Raw genomic sequence first — 16,975 nt, forward strand, 5'->3', positions numbered from 1 at the left:
TGTTGTAGGACGATGTGCACGAAGGAACAACACTTTGTAAATGGAGACTCTTCCCAGAAGCTGGCGTGTTAGCCCCGTTTGTAGAGAGTTTGCTTAGCATGTCTGAAGCTCTGAGTTCAGTACCCAGCAGAGCATAGAGCTGGGCATGGTTGCCCATAGCTACATAGCACGGTTCAAGACCACCCTGGACTACGTGAGACCCTGTCTCTTAGGATATCCTGACATCGAATTACCCATACATCCTCAAGCCAAAGAACGCACCATTACCTTGTCATATCTGTGTATATCTTTCTTCTTTTCTTCAGCTTTTCTCAGAGAGAAAGCCCAGCAGAAAATGCCTGGATGCCTTCCACCTTAACGCCAAGTGGGCGGTGATTCCTTCTTTCCCAGACAACCACGAAGGAGACAGCTTCTGAGGAAATTTTTTTTTTTTTTTTTGGTTTTTTCGAGACAGGGTTTCTCTGCAGCTTTAGAGCCTGTCCTGGAGCTAGCTCTTGTAGACCAGGCTGGTCTTGAACTCACAGAGATCCGCCTGCCTCTGCCTCCCGAGTTCTGGGATTAAAGGCGTGCGCCACCACCACCCGGCAAGGAAATTTCTACTTAGAAAGTGTTACTTACACCTTGGGCCTCACTTCTCCGTGACATGAGGGGCAGGAAGGAAGACAGTAAAAGGATCAAGCCAAAGCCTAGTCACACTGCAGGAGTATGTGGAATACATAGGCCTTTTTGTGATGGGAGCTTAGCTCCTAACTCCTGATTGACCAGTCCCAGCTGTGGGACTCCTTGAGGCACTGTTCCTTAATGAGGGAGTTCCTTGAATTAAGGGCTTCAGTGGTCAGATGACCCTCTAGGAAAAAAAAAAGGATTTGTTGTGCGCTTAATGGTTTGTTAATGAAGGTCATTGTGAAGTTTCTCCATAAGCGGGTGCTGACTGTTGTCCTGGTGACTGTTGACGCTGGTCACAGCTTTCCTAAGAAGAGTCCCAAAATTGTCAGGTTTGGTGCCGGTATGGGTCAGCAGTTACTCAGCACAGTGTGTGTGGTAGGGGTCAGCCTTCCCAGCAGCTCTCTGCTTAGCCTTTTCCCACTTATTCATCGCGTGTGGAGTATTTGGATCCTGTAATAATTTCTGCCAAAACTTAGTGGTTTATCAGTGTTAGACCTTCCAAGAGCTTTGGACAGCTGGTCACTCTGTCTATGCTGGTGGCTGTAATTCTAATCCACACCTGTTTATGACTGCAGGACTGGGCTGCCTGCTGAAAGGATGAGGTGGACCTACAGTGTTTTATGCACAGGACCATAAAGGCAATGTTGAGATAACATGGGCCAGACAGTCTCCGGCAGCCCCTCCGCTCTGCCACTTGGGTACAAAAGCGTTAGCGAACAGTGCAGGCATCCGGCCGAGCTCCAGTGGCAAAGGCTGTAAATAGACCTGCAGCAGAGAGATCCCACAGTCTGAGTTCACATCTGTGATCTCAGACTCACGGCTGCCTTTTGTGTATATTGCCATTAATTTGAAAGCTGGCCTGTGTTTTTCCCGTTTGTAAAGCTATGTGAGTCCTTGACCCCTCCACCCCTGTTTTTGAACTGTATGTTGCTTATCCCAGGAGAAACCTCTCTTCTAGAAGAAGATGGAGAAAACAAATAAACAAAAAACAGCCAGGGTATTCCAATGTCAAAACCAAACTAGTGAAGCTTTTTTAATTAAAAAATTCCAGGATTGGTGAGATGAACCAGTGGGTAAAGTGCATGGCCCATGAGCCTGGCAGCCCGAGGGTATTCTCTGGAGCCCACAGTGGGAAGAGAAAGGAACTCCCGAAAGCTGCCATTCTGATCTCCACGTGTTCACTGTGGCATGTGTGTCCCTCCACCTCACACACAAGACATTAATAATAATCAGTGCAACAAATCTCTAGAGTCATAAAGTTAATCAGCTCATTGACCTTAGTACACAAATGAGTAATTTTACATATGTATGCAGTTTTATGATAGTGTCAGGCATCAAAAGAAATGAGGCTTAAAGCCAACATCAAAATTTATCATCAGCTGACCAACAAAAAAATGATAACACGAATCTTTTAAATCATCAAAGCAACTGATAATTGCTTTAGTTGCTAGAGGTTGGTGTGTATGAAAGTGTGTGTGTGTGTGTAAAACAATATATCTTTGTGGTTATAATCATTTTTTAATTCAGACAGCCTCACTTTGTACATGTAGCTGGCCTCAAACTCCCTATGTACACCAAGGTGGCCTAAAAGTCACAGAAATTCTCCTGCCTCTGCCTCCTGGGTCTTGGAATTTAAGCATGTACCACCATGCCTGGTAGAGGATATAATTATTAAACATGGGATTATATATTATAAACTCAAAATATAGATACAGGAATATGCAGACTTAAAGCCAGTTCAGAGTCACACACATCTGACTGAGTTGTGCACAATGCCAGTATCCACTTTCACCTGCAGAGATCTAGATGCTACTGAGACAGTCCTTCCCTAGTGTGACCTTCCAGTCCTTTCCTAGTGTGACCTTCCAGTCCTTCCCTAGTGTGACCTTCCAATCCTTCACTAGTGTGACCTTCCAGTCCTTCACTAGTGTGACCTTCCAATTCTTCCCTAGTGTGACCTTCCAATTCTTCCCTAGTGTGATCTTCCAGTCCTTCCCTAGTGTGACCTTCCAGTCCTTCCCTAGTGTGACCTTCCAATCCTTCACTAGTGTGACCTTCCAGTCCTTTCCTAGTGTGACCTTCCAGTCCTTCCCTAGTGTGACCTTCCAGTCCTTCCCTAGTGTGATCTTCCTGTTGTCTTTGGGTACAATTCTGTGTGATGCTTTCTTTGGCAGAGTATGTATGAGCTCAGGGCTTTGGGAGATTGCTTAGTCAGTAAATTGCCTGTCACACAAGTACAGAAACCTGAGTCCAGATCCTCAGATCCCACATGAAGGGCCAGGCACAATGCTGTTTGTTTCCCTGCAGTGCCATTGATGCAGCGCAGAGGAGAGGAAAGGTGGAAACAGGCAGATCTCCGACAACAGACTGATTGGCTAGCCAGCCTGGCTGAATTGGTCAGCTATGTCTCAAAACATAAAGGTAGAGAGAGAGAGCAAGGAAAGACACCCAGTCTAGGTCTGGCTGCACATTCATACATGTACACGAATAAGTATTACTCCCCCTCCCCCCCCACACACACACTAAATAAGGCCAAAAAAAGTATAAGCCCATTGGAATAAGAAAACCTCAAGTGCTAATTTCCTTTGGAAGATTTTTTTTTTCTCTTTGACTTTTCCTTTGGGTTTTGAGACTGTATCACTCCTCATGTATCCCAGGCAAGCCTGGAACTTTTTGGGTAGGCAGTTTGACCTTGAGTTGTGATCCTCTTCCCTCTGCCTTCTGAATGCTCAGTTGCAAGCTTGCACCACCCAGCCCAGCTTTCCTTTATTTATTTATTTTTGATAAACAATTTCAATTCAAAGCCACACACATCTGGTTTATGTCCCCCTGACATGCATTTTCATGTTGTGGATCTTTTGTTGCCAGTTAAAATTATTTATGCGGCATGAACCCAAACAGTTCTGTCTCCAAATATTGAGTTTTAGAAATCACAGTTGTTCTGATTTTTAGAAGACAATTTGGAGTTTTTCCTGCTTAAGAACTTTCTGTTGCCCATGATTCCTGGAAGAGGGATGGGTTGGCCATAGTGGGTGCGTACATAAGAGGTCAGTGCTATCCCATGCAGTCACAGCTCTGCTTAGCACACACTACAAATGGGTTGTATGCTCTTGCAAAGGGGAAAAGTTCTTATCTTTCTCTTGGGAAAAGAGTAATCCCACGATGAGGTTCCTAGCTTGCTCACATATGTCACGGGATTAGAATTCTTGTGCCAGTACCCTTCATTTTTAGAGTCAACTAATCATGGTCTTTCCTGGGGAAATGTGTCAGCATCTGGATGTCAGAGCATGCCCAGAAGCACTGGTTCCCAGAGGCATCTGTACTACAACAGGAGTTTCATGCAGATGAGACTTCCTGCTGGCAGACTTCACCCAGAGTTCTAAAAGCAACTGTGAAATGACTCACAGAGTTCCACTTTGAAACTTAAGCCACGGGGAACTTCAGTTACATTTTTAATATGTACAATTTATTTTTCATAAAGCATTTTGTCTGTTTTTTGAAACCTAAACCACATAACTCTTCTTAATAATAATATGCTTTTAAAAATGGCTTCCAGTATGTAGCTTTTCTCACAATGTGGTCTTTCTTTTTGGCAGCTCCCTGCTCTACTATGGCTTATCACCACGACAGCAGACGGATATTTGTGGGCCAGGATAATGGGGCTATAATGGTAGGTAGCATCTCCGACGTATTCAATATGTCCTTTGTAAGGCTACCCCACGATTCCTTATGCTGAACACATTGTTTGCATTAGCAGTGTCTGATTCATCATAGATGTTAGACTGAAAATGAGTTCAATTTAATTCCTATCAACTATTTTCCATCAGTCTCAAAATGCTCGCCTGATTAGTGTCTTGGTGCTCAGGTGATCCACAAAGCGCAGACTTTTTACAGTGGGTTTGAAGCCTGTAGCTGCTGCTGTCTTTGACAGGGTAGTAGAGAACCTGTGTATGTGTGTATTTCTGTGAAAGACAGATGAGAAGGAGGACCAACTCTTCATCCGGGAACTCTTGTGACTCTAGAGGAAAGCCGTGCAACTCGAACAACCTTTGATGAAAGATGGGATATTTAAACTTTCATCTGTTACTGACTGGTGATTTTTTTTTCAATTTAATTGTGTGTACATATCTACTCATTTTCTTAATAGAAATGTAACTAATGCACCATATTGGTGCATGTACATTTTAGTGGTTTGTAGTGTGTGTCTTCGTTAGATTATGTCAGCATCACCATTTCCTAATTGCAGAACATTTTCACATCCCCCAAAGAAAGCTTGTCTCCATTGGCAGTTGCTCCCTGGTACACCTCCCCCATCTGGCTGTCTCTGATCTGCTTTCTCTGAATGGGAAGTTGTCTGTCCTCCATGTATTGTGTGAATAGAGTCATGTTCTATGTGTAGCTCCTTATGTGTGTCTTGAGGTGTCTTCTTTGTTGAAGTTTTGATTCGTTACTTTATCCCTTTTTGTGGTAGACTGATGTTCTCCTAGACAGAGTATTCTCCTAGATAGAGAAATCCCACTTTGTCCATTGATGGGTTGATTGGTATTGGGATTATTTCCATGTGGGCTGTTAAGAACACCGGTACTGTAGCATCGTGTATAAGTCCCTGGGTGAACCTGCATTCTTTAGTTTGCTGGATATATAGGAATGGAATTTCTGGGTCGTGTGGTGACTATTTACATTTTAGGAATTCCTCTGTCCATTTTTAATTAATTTATTTTTTTGAGAGAGAACATTGCTTTATAGCTCAAGCTGTCCAAGAACTTGCCACCTTAGTGCCTTTACCTTCAAAGCACTGACCTTAGAAGTATGTGTCACCATCCGGTGCCCTGGGTTTGGTTTGTAAGTTCTTATTTAGTGTTAGATTCTAGACTCCTATCAGATACACAATTTGCAAAAACCTCTCCTATCATAAGGGTTGTGTTTTCAAAAACCTCTCCTATCATAAGGGTTGGCTTTTCAATCTTTTTTTTTTTTTTTTTTTTTTTTTTTTTTGGTTTTTCGAGACAGGGTTTCTCTGAAGCTTTTTTTTTTTTTTTTTTTTTTTAAGAGCCTGTCCTGGAACTAGCTCTTGTAGACCAGGCTGGCCTCGAACTCACAGAGATCCGCCTGCCTCTGCCTCCTGAGTGCTGGGATTAAAGGCGTGCGCCACCACCGCCTGGCTTTTTCAATCATTTTTAAGTTTTGTAAAGTCCCATTTCTCCTCTCTTTTCTTACTTTCTTTTAGTTGCTTGTACTTTGGCTACAATGTCTCAGAAACTCTTAATTACCTGGCTCAAGGTCTTATTCCTGTTTTCACAGGAGTAAGTTAATCTGTGGCCATATCCCTCTGAGTGTCATAATGTCCTAATCCTGTACATTATACTTCTCTTTTCTTCTAGGAGTTTTACACTGTAGTTTTATATTAGATCTTGGCCCCATTATTAGTTATTTTCTGTAGATGGTCTGAGGGCTGGCTTCACACTTACTTCTTTTGCATGTGGATGCCCAAAGCTATCCCATTGCGTATTGTCTTTTCCCATTGTGTTTACTTGGCCCCCTTAGCACAGCCAGCCAGCGGTTTCCAGAGGTGAAAGCTTAGTAAAGACTTGAGGTGGCACAGGTCTGTGATGGAGGCGGGTATCTTGGCTGGTTGGTACTGAACGATAGAGGAAGGATCCAGGCATAACTTGAAATGTGGACAGGAGCCAGGTCATGAAAGAACTGTGAGAAAAATTTTACATTTTACTGTACAATGAGAAGCTAGCACAAAGGTTTTTGACAGGCAAACAATATGAGGTGATTCATGTCCTCCTTCACCTCTTTCAGATAGGATTTTACTACACTGCTCAGGCTGGCCCTAGAACCAACTGTGTAGCCCCCGTTGACCTCAGACCTATGATCTCCCACCTCCCCCTTCTAGAGGGATGGGATTATAGGCACCACTTACATTCTTGTGCCTGGTAATATTCTTAAGTGACTAACTATGGAGACTGGATTGGAGAGTAACAAGAATGGAAAGGAAAGGAAAGTTACTATGGCAACCAGGAATCTGGGTTGAAAGACAGTAGCCTCAGAAGTGGACAGATGACTTAAGATGCCTCCTGTCATGTTTGCTGTAGGTACAGTTTGAGAGGACAATGGAAGATGTCAGGTGACACCAGATTTTGGGCTTGAATTAACATAGGCTGTGGTGCAATTTTCTGAGGAAGAAAAGGCTTCTGGTGGCAATTAGAGAAGGGAGCAGGGAGGTGGTGAGTTCAGAAAACACAGGCAACAGAGAGAGACTGAGATCAAGCTGTATCGAGAAGGGCAGCATGTGTTTGTGTATGAACGGATGTAGGAGTGAGTACGGGAGCGATGAGGTAGACAGTGAGGAAGGATGGGGTGGGCACGAAGACACAAAGGTCGTGAAGGAAGACAGTGACTAAGGGTGGGGTGCTACAAGGGAGGTGGGGGGAGAGCTGTCAAAACAAAGTGTGTTTGAAAATTTCCTAGGGATTATTTAGTATTTTACATGCCTGCTTAAAAAAATAGATGGATAGAAAGATAGATAGATAGATAGATAGATTTAGAGATAGATATAGAGATAGATGATAGGTGGGTAGGTAAGTATATAGATAGATAATAGATAGTAGGTGGTAGGTAGATGATAGGTAGGTAGGTATATAGATAGATGGGTGGGTAGGTAGGTAGGTAGAAAGGTAGAAGAAGGCAGCCAGGGGTAGGAGGGAACACACTCTTCTTGCAGACATAGAAGCTTGGAGCACAGTGGTAACAGAAGGGATCATAGTGGGAATTCCTTAGGGTAACTAATAAGGGCTGATCGTAAGAAAGGGGTTTTGCGAAGATGAAGAGTCATTGTTGTTTTAGTTGACACTTTAATGCAAAGATGCCATGATTCTGTTTAGCGGTGGAGAAGAGAGAGCCCAAAGGAAGGATGGGCTGCTGCCCTATCATTCATCCAGCATTGGTGGGGGCAAGGGCTACTCCGCACACAGTGCAGCAATGACTGGCAGAGCTCTGCCCCTCTCCTTCCAGTGACTTTGCAGGGCTGTCATGATGGCGCACACAGCCTCGTGAGGTAAACCCACAAGTGTGGGAAGTAAGCACCTTCTCCAGATGGCAGTGTGTGCATCTCCCGATGGCTTTCGGTTGAGGAACAGGCTGCAGTCACAACATGTGAAGGCGGTAGTTGCAGCAGAAAGGGACAGTGCACATCTAATTCAGCAGTAGTCAGCAGTTGGTCTCTGGGCTGGCCGCCTTGTCTGGATTCTCATTTACAGTGCTGATGACCTTTGGTACCCAGCAAAGCCAGGTGGAGGACAGGAAGTCTGAATTCCTTTTTTTTTTATGTGTGTGTGTTTTTTTTTTCTCACTCTAAATGAGTCTACAGTTTATAATGCCTGCATTACATAGCACCTTAACAATTTAACACTGATCAATAGGGTTCTTAGTTAGTGCATAGTCTTTTGACTTTTATTGACTCTTTTCATTACAGAAGTAAGTGCTTTTTTTTCTCGTAGTCATTTGAAAAATATAAGAATATCCAAAGACCCTCCATAGTCTCTAAAGTTTGTGATTTAGAGGGTATTTTTATGCACACGGCATGCTCATTTTCCTCATTAAATTTTCGAGCCATCCCCATGTCTTTCCTGTAAGTCATCAGCAACATTGACAACAGACCTTTAACATTTGCTCCTTGTGTGTTGTCTTGAGAAGTTTATTAATTTAGTTTTGCATAGCCAAAGGAGCAAAATTAACAGACTTGGAGGAAGTATTGGACTCAGTGCTGAGCTGGCCAGCAGCAGTTTCGTTGCAGGATTCCAGCTGTTTGAGTCCTCCTAAAGAGTGATGACCCAGAGACAGCTTTTCTGGGAGGAGTAGTTCACATGCCCTCTGTAGCTCATCTGGAGTGCCATGCCTATGACAAGCATTTTTTTTGGACTTTGATTTATTTTTCAAGTTGAGCTCCTATTGTTTACAGAACTGTAACTGTCTTCTTATTGCATATGCTTGCTTTTAGGAATTTCACGTTTCTGAAGATTTTAATAAAATGAATTTTATCAAGACCTATCCAGGTAATGACACACACTCCCGCATGTGTACACATTTAAATCCACACACATCGAAGGTAGGTTTCCATGTTAACATTTCTATGTCAGTGCACCAGTTACATGAGAGAGTGTTAAGTTATTTACCATACTTTCCTTCTTCCTGCATTTAAATTTTTGTATATTGGGTAAGTGTACAAGGTTTAATTTCACTATTCTTTTATTATTGGAAGAAGGTGTGCACTGCTTCCAGTTTTTGATTGACATACAGTGCAGTATACATGCTTGCATTTGTGTGTACGTGCACATGTTGGTGGGTGTGATTCGCAGTTATATGACTGTGTACTCATGACTGTGACACTGACTCTAGGTGTTTAATTTTGATGACTTCTACTTAAGACAAAGTCTTGCAAGCGGAATAGCCAAGTCAGACACTTAAAAAGTTATTTTAATGCTACAGATTTATTTTTGCAAACTGCTTTTTCAACAAAAGTTCAGCTCCTTGCAGCTCCATGACCAATGAGCAAGCGAGGTTCTCTCTTGCTGGATCTTCTTAACATTGCTGCCTTATTAGTTGGTGCCAGTTTGATAGGAGTGTTTTAAAATGACTTCAGCTTATTTAGGGTGGGCTATTTGTCTTCCATGAATGTCCATTATGATTTGCAGTGTGTTGTAACTGAGTTAAAAGGTGTGCTTTGGGACATCTGTCAAATACACATTTTATCAAATCTGTATTTTAGTTTCCAGAGTTCTCTACTGGTTATATACAGCATAGTTTGTAGTGGATTCTAGAGTTTTCATTCATTAGTAACTTATGACGTCTAGAAAACTCTGGAAGACTGAATAGAGTTTGCCACGCTTTAAATTTTACCACATGGGAGAATTTAGAAACCATGAGTGAAGCAGAATAAACAGTAACAGGCTTCACCGTTCTTTCCTAAAAGAAAATACTGAAAAACTACAATTGCAAAAAGCCTACAGATAAGACAGCTGAGAAAGGTAATTGACTGTCGTTCTGAGGTCTTTACCGTGAGCCGGGATAAACCTTGTCTTACCTCAGCTTGACAGCCGGATTTAGTAAGAAAAGTGTTTGGGGTCAGACAGATCAAATTATATATATTTCAATTATAAGATGTAGTCTATAAGTAAAAGCCATCTCCCTCAGGTTTTGTATCTGAAATTAATATGTAACCTTTGTTTGTGGAAATTAGAAATATCATTAAAGCAGAAAAAAAACTAAACAAAAAGCCCACTCAGTCACCATCTGAGATTTGGTTTACAGGAACCTATGGCTGGGAGCTGCAGGAGCACCCTTGAAGTTTCAGGGCTTTCGGGGAGCATAGCCTTGTCACAGGCTCTGTGCCCGACAGTCACACCAACATTCTGAGCCTCTCAGTTCTTCTGAGCAGCTCGCACAGTAATGGCAGCCTTTTCTCTGTTTGGCCTTTGACTTTATCCATTAGCTTGCGCATTTAGTAGATACCTGCTGTGTACAGAGTCTTGTGCCCGATGTAGAGGAATTATGCCATGCCTTGGTGTTCCCAGAATCAACCTTAAACAGAGATTAAGTGGAGGGCTTTACAGATGCTCTGTGTTTATAAATAATAAAAGTTATACAGAAAACTGTTCCATAAAAGGCTTGGTTTTAAATTTCACAAAATTACATCTGTTCTTATTTACAATGCCAGTATTATAAAAAATATTACAGTGATTTGTTTTAAAATGGGTATATCTTCTAGATAAGTGCAAAAAGATACTAGCCTGGTATATTAGTTACCTTTCTGGCTGTTCTGACCTAAAAGACCTAACAAAAAGCAAATTGAAAGAGGAAAGAAGGGGTTATTTTGTCTTAAAGTGTGAGGGTCCATCCATCTATCATGTAGAAAAGGCATGAACAAGGATAAAGTACGTCTGTCATGGCGGGAAAGGCATGAGCAATGATGAAGTAATCTGCACATAAAATACACTCTTACTCTGTTGAGAAAGATTTGCACTGTGCGTAGAGACAGCATATTAAGGTCTTCAGAGCAAAAATAAAAATGCTCCTTTGAACACAGAGAGATAATGATAAAAAAATTCTTGTTTTCTGTTACTGGAATCCTTCTTGAGCATGGATGGCTCTTTAGTGTTTCTGACAGCCTTCTATGTGAGATGGCCCAGGACTTTGGAGAGAGCCTGTGTCATTGCATGGTGGGGATGGGGAGAAGCAGATTGTCTGGCTTCTCCTGGGATCATGGCTGCACACTGTGGAAGTTGAGCCTCGACTCTCACCCAGCATGGAAGGTGTTTCTGAAGATCCCTTCTGTCCTGGCGGGCACTGACCCTCCGTCTGTCCCCTGCAGCCCACCAGAACCGAGTGTCCGCCATCATCTTCAGCTTGGCCGCTGAGTGGGTGATCAGCACAGGCCATGACAAGTGTGTGAGCTGGATGTGCACGCGCAGTGGGAACATGCTCGGCCGTCACTTCTTCGCATCCTGGGCTTCCTGCTTGCAGTATCCTTCAGAGTATACACCTTCCACCACTCCCACCTCACTGTTTAATTTCAAATTGAATTATTGATTGTTCTGAAGACAGAATGACTCCTGTGGATTTAATCTCAAATCCAAGAATTTCTGTGTCTGCTTTTCGTTGGTATAAAGCATGTCTGTTAAAAGTAGTGGCATAAGCTGGGTGGTGGTGCACGCCTTTAACCCCAGCACTCAGGAGGCAGAGGCTGGTGGGTCTCTGTGAGTTCAAGGCCAGCCTGGTTTATAGAGCAAGTGCCAGGACAGGCTCCTAGGCTACACCTGAGAAGCCCCCCCCCAAAAAAATAAAAAAACATAAATATGTTCTCTGTGGGAGGTGTTAAATTTTTTTCTACAAAGTTGTAGAGCCCTGTTATTGCAAGCCCAACCCTTCATTCCTTTTATTACGAAATTAAAAATTTCTCCTTACCCTGGGCTTTATAAGAGGGCTGCCAGGAACTTTATACAAAGCTTCACTTAATGAATTCATAAACGGAGGCTGCTCTTTTGTTTCCCAGCTGCCCAGACCCAAATAATCACACAGAAACTATATTAACTACAAACTGTTTGGCCTGTTAGCTCAGACTTCTTAACTAGCTCTTATAACTTAAATTAACCCATAATTCTTGTTTATGTTAGCCACGTGGCTTGGTACCTTTTCTCAGTAAGGTATTCTCATCTTGCTTCCTCTACATCTGGCTGGTGACTGAGTCTCTGCCTTTCCTCTTCCCAGAATTCTCTTAGTCTGGTTGCTCCACCTATACTTCCTGCCTGGCTTCTGGCCAATCGGTGTTTTATTAAACCAATATGAGGGGCAAATCTTTAGAGTGTACAAGAGCATTATCCCACAGCAGCACTTTATTTTATTATTATTATTTTTAATGGATGTGGAAAGGGCCTTTGATGCCTAGAGAACTCTCACAGGTGCCTTGGGTCCCCCAGATGATGGCATTCCCTGCTTTAACTTTCCAGCTCTATGGGAGTGGTTTTACACACAGCTCACCTCTGCTTCAGGTGACCCCTGCTTGCTGTATGCACCAGTGATGACAAGATGAAGACCATAAACAACACCGTAGGTAGTACATGATGCCATGGTACACCTCTCTAACACACACATATACACATACAAAATAAAATCACTTTTCTTTCTTTTTCTTTTTTTTGGTTTTTCGAGACAGGGTTTCTCTGCAGCTTTAGAGCCTGTCCTGGAGCTAGCTCTTGTAGACCAGGCTGGTCTCGAACTCACAGAGATCTGCCTGCCTCTGAGTGCTGGGATTAAAGGCGTGTGCCACCACTGCCTGGCTAAAATCACTTTTCTTAATTTGTTACAAATGAATGCATAACATGAGCTATTTAAAATACACATTTAACATAGCACCATACAATGTAGGCCCATACAAGGGAGAAGTGTTCATGTATTTTAAGTAAGGTTTTTCCTTTTTTATTCTTTCTTTCTTTTCTTTTCTTTTTTTTTTTTTTTATTTTTCAAGACAGGATTTCTCTGTAGCTTTGATACCTGTTCAGGCACTTACTCTGTAGATGAGGCTGACCTCAAACTCACAGAGATCCGCCTGCCTCTGCCTGCTGATGGCAGGGATTAAAGGCATGCACCACCACTGCCTGGCTTTAAGTGAGCTTTTCTGTCATAGGCAAGAGCTCTCCTAATAATGGTTTTGCAGAACAGTACACAAAATCACAGCCATGGATGGCCTGGCGTGTAGTTCTCCTTACCTGTGTTCTAGAATATTAGTCGTAGCTCTCCTGTTTTGTATACAGTGCTGACTTTCTACAAATGTCTGTGGTTCCAGAGGGAGCAAGGAATGAGTTATTATGGTAATTAATACGCTTCACACTGGCGACCACCTCAGAACTGATATCTGGGTTATGGAACTACCTTAAGTTAAAGGAAGCCATTGTCTTCATTTAAAGCTAGATTATTTCTGCCAAAAGGAAGATGCACTTGCTGTCAGTATGACATTGTTTTCAGAGCTCCTTCGCAAAAGGACATCCTGTTGCATTGTGTATGTTTGTCGTTTTCACTGTTTAGCAATTTTATTCTTTAATGTTTTATTGTAACTTGTTTGGAACTGCCTGTCACCTCTACCAGCTCTCACTTTTTTTATGGCTGGTTCCTGTACTATTGCCCTTGGCATATTAACTGTTGGGTGGAAGCTAGCTTTCCTATAGCTGCTTTAGTTTTTCTTTGAGCATGTACCTGTCACTTCCTTGCTATTTACTTGTCTTTCACATCGTTATTTCAGGTTTGTGGTCGTTGTCGTAGAATGCCTGAGTTCCATGTGAAGCCTTTGTCTATGGCTGCTGTCACTTGCTCTGTGGGAATGTGGGAATGTTGAGATGGCTCCTGTCACCTGTCCTTGACTGCTTCTCAGGTATGATCTGGATACCCAACATGCCTTCGTTGGCGATTACTCGGGACAGATTACCCTGCTGAAGCTGGAGCAGAATGCCTGTTCGGTGATCACAACCCTCAAGGGACATGAAGGTAGGCCTGGCCATAAGTTTCTCACCTAGGTTAGGCATCCAAAGTCCGACAGCAGCTCTGTGGTTTGGGGAGTGGTCCCCTCCGTGTGACTGGGCAGCTTTTCAGTTTGATGGGATTGAAAAGATAACTAAGTGTCGGTTGGGTGTCACGTTCCATTTCATACATCAGAAATCCTGTCTGCACTGCTCAAAGGGATGCTTTGTACTGCTTACCTCATTTGCTTATTGATTGATGGGTGGATGGAGTTTTTAAGGTGCCCTGACGCTGGCTGTTCTGAAACTTAATTATGGCCTCAGCTCATGATAATCCTCCTCCATCAGCCTCATAAGTGCTACTTGTGAGCTGCTGTGCCCAACAACCTTTTCAAATTATTGTTTCCATAAGAACTTTTCTGGGACAGGGGTTTTGAACCCAGGGCCGGTGCATGCCAAGTGAGAACTCTACCACTGACCTACACCTCTGTCCCCAGACCATTTTTTTTAAACAGACCTTTGGAAGAGTTCTCATTACTGTTAGGTTTATTTAATGAGCTTCTAGGGCAGTACAATTAGAGAACCGCTGTGGGCTGCTCAGCCTTACACTTGGTCACCGGTTACTGGTTAATGACTTGGGAGAGTGAATCATTAGATAAAACTCACTGCTTCTGTAGAGCATTGTGGTGGCGGGGCAGGGGGAGGACTGTAAACTTCTTTTGGCTGAATTGGGTAAACTTTTTATGTGTGTGTGAGTGATAGGTTAATGTCATTAACCACTGAGCTGAAAAGCAATGTGGTTTTTATTTATTTGTTTATTTATTTATTTTTATTCAAGTGGTTGGATCCCGTTTCTGTGTGAGTCACAGATTGGAACTTTGAGGTCTCTAGTTTAGACTAAAGAATTGAACATTTGTTGAGATGCTCAATAGTTTGTTTACTTAAGATGGTATTTAGGCGTTCAAGTGCAAGGAGTTGGATGTATCATATACTTTCTAGCTAAGTTGTTTAGATGAAATGGACCATCCGAGGTCAGGGACTCTGGGGAAAGGTGAAAAGAGAAGTGGATAGCACCTTAGAAAGCTGTTGCGGGGAAACAAGGCTCTGGATGAAGCTGCATTTTCTGAGGGCAGAATGGGCCCTGAGACTGCTTAGTGATTGTCCTATGTCAGACCATTGTTATCTGTGATTTAGGTCACTAACTGACACACGAGGGGCACAGGACTCAAGAGATTCATGAAAAAAACAGATGGGGCTCAAAGTTCATTTTGCTGAAGACGTTTTTGTTTTGTTTTCACTTTTGTTTTGAGGTTTATGTGAGAAACGGACTTTTCTTACCTACTAGTGAAGGTGACCTCACTAGTTTCTGTGTCCCTCCAGGAGAACTGTCAGCGTGTGTCACAGGTTTCTGTGTCCCTCCAGGAGAACTGTTTGTGTGTGTCACAGGTTTCTGTGTCCCTCCAGGAGAACTGTCAGCGTGTGTCACAGGTTTCTGTGTCCCTCTAGGAGCACTGTTTGTGTGTGTCACAGGGTCAGTGTTATTTTTTGTTAGCAGCTGTTTCCCAGGTCAGTAGACACCCCTGCAAGAGAAAGCTTTAGAAACAAAACATCCTCCCAGGGGCATGCAATTTGATAAGCTAGCTAGAGTGTGAATTGTAAGGGTTGAAATTTTTTTTAAGCTGAACAACTTTGGTATATTTATTTTGTACACCTGCAGCATTGTTTTCTTTGTGAGGCATTGATTTAATTTTTAGAGATAAAAGCATCCTAGGGTAAATTTCTATAAAGTCTCATGGGTCTGGAATAACCTAGATTTGTATTGTAATAAAATACCCACAATAAACTACAGGTGTTTTTCTTGACATTTTTTTTTCTTTCCAGAAGTTTTCTGAACTGATGTTTGATATCTAGCTGCTTTGTAAATTAGTGGCAACAAAAAAAAAAAAAACAAAAAAACATTTTTTTTGGTGTACCAGTGAGTTTATTGGGGTTACTCCCAGGAATATGGATGAGGGAGTTACCTTACAGGAGCAGTGCTAACTCAAAGACAGCTGCATCACTGAAAGTCCACCTTGGCATGGGTCATGACAGGTAGAACATAGAAGGAAGGCTCATTAAAATGCAGGAAGTAAGCAACTCACAAGTCTCAGGAAGTCCCCGAAGTTCCCAGGTACACAGAGCCCTTTTCTCACTCACCAAAGATGTGTAAGGATGGTTAAAACGAGACTCCAACCTGTTGAGCTGCCTGCAAGGGAAAACTTTAAACCCTTTGTATTCAAAGCTGTGCAGCTCACGGTCACATCCTCATCTTCCAACTTTGGATGATGGACTTGCAGTGTTTTCTCCATGACTTGTGAGGATGTGGTTTGAATGACCCTTTTACGATAGATGTAGATGTTTTGCTCAAAGGCCCAGCTGGCAGTTGGGTTTTCCTGTCGCACATGTGTCCTGATGCTGAGTTCTGTCTGACCCTTCTCTCACATGCCTAGGTAGTATTGCCTGCCTTTGGTGGGACCCCATTCAGCGGTTACTCTTCTCAGGAGCATCTGACAACAGCATCATCATGTGGGACATCGGGGGACGGAAAGGCCGAACACTTCTCCTTCAGGGCCACCAGTATGTGACCATTAGGGGATGGAGGTCTGAGTCAAAAAAGGAGGGCACTGCTGTTCTCTCCTGCCTTCATTTTCATTGCTTTTGTCCTGAGTCAAAGCAAAATGGAGTGTGAGGTGTTCTTCCTCGGTAGTCTAAAGAGGTCACCACTCTTTTCTCCCAAGGAGTGGCCCTGTTGTAATACCTACTTAAAGCACCGTGAATCAGAGACTGGAGGCGAGAACTTTGACCATGGCAGGTTGTGTTAATGTTCGGGGCTACTCCTGAACTGGGGACAGAAGTGGTTTATTAACCCTAAAGTATGTCTCATTAAAAAGTAACAGGGGCATCAGTAGTTAAGTCCCTTAAGCTCTGATGTAATACTTAGGACTGCTCGTCCAGCCTGTGAAAAAGGATCCCTTTCTCTGCTCCTTCCCTGTGGTTTCCTTTCTTCCTTGGTACTGCTCAGGCCATAACTGTTTATTACAATCAAGTTGAAACTTAGCCAGGAAAAAGGTGCAAAAGTTACCAGGTCAGGAGATTGTGTGGCATCCAGGTCCGAGCGAGAGCCTTTGGGAAGAGGGCAGAGTTCTCCCCCGCGTGTGCACGTGAGTCCCCTGTGGCTGCGTAAGAGGTGACTGTTGGTGGCCCTCGTGGTCTCTCTACTTTTGCATATGAACTGCTTTCCAGTAAGAGTTATATTC

At 42.9% G+C, this 16,975-nt stretch overlaps 1 protein-coding gene across 1 annotated transcript in view; it reads left to right on the top strand.

Annotated features, from left to right (window-relative positions):
- The window catches only part of Wdfy1 (WD repeat and FYVE domain containing 1), a 46,858-nt gene that overhangs the window by 18,418 nt on the left and 11,465 nt on the right, over positions 1-16,975 (top strand). The window contains exons 3-7 of the mRNA XM_038339658.1: positions 4,263-4,336; positions 8,672-8,726; positions 11,042-11,192; positions 13,595-13,707; positions 16,169-16,295. Coding sequence (XP_038195586.1) covers positions 4,263-4,336; positions 8,672-8,726; positions 11,042-11,192; positions 13,595-13,707; positions 16,169-16,295 — 520 coding nt within the window. The remainder of the gene's footprint in view (positions 1-4,262; positions 4,337-8,671; positions 8,727-11,041; positions 11,193-13,594; positions 13,708-16,168; positions 16,296-16,975) is intronic.

Source organism: Arvicola amphibius, chromosome 8 (genome assembly GCF_903992535.2).
Source record: "Arvicola amphibius chromosome 8, mArvAmp1.2, whole genome shotgun sequence".
NCBI classification, from domain to species: domain Eukaryota; kingdom Metazoa; phylum Chordata; class Mammalia; order Rodentia; family Cricetidae; genus Arvicola; species Arvicola amphibius.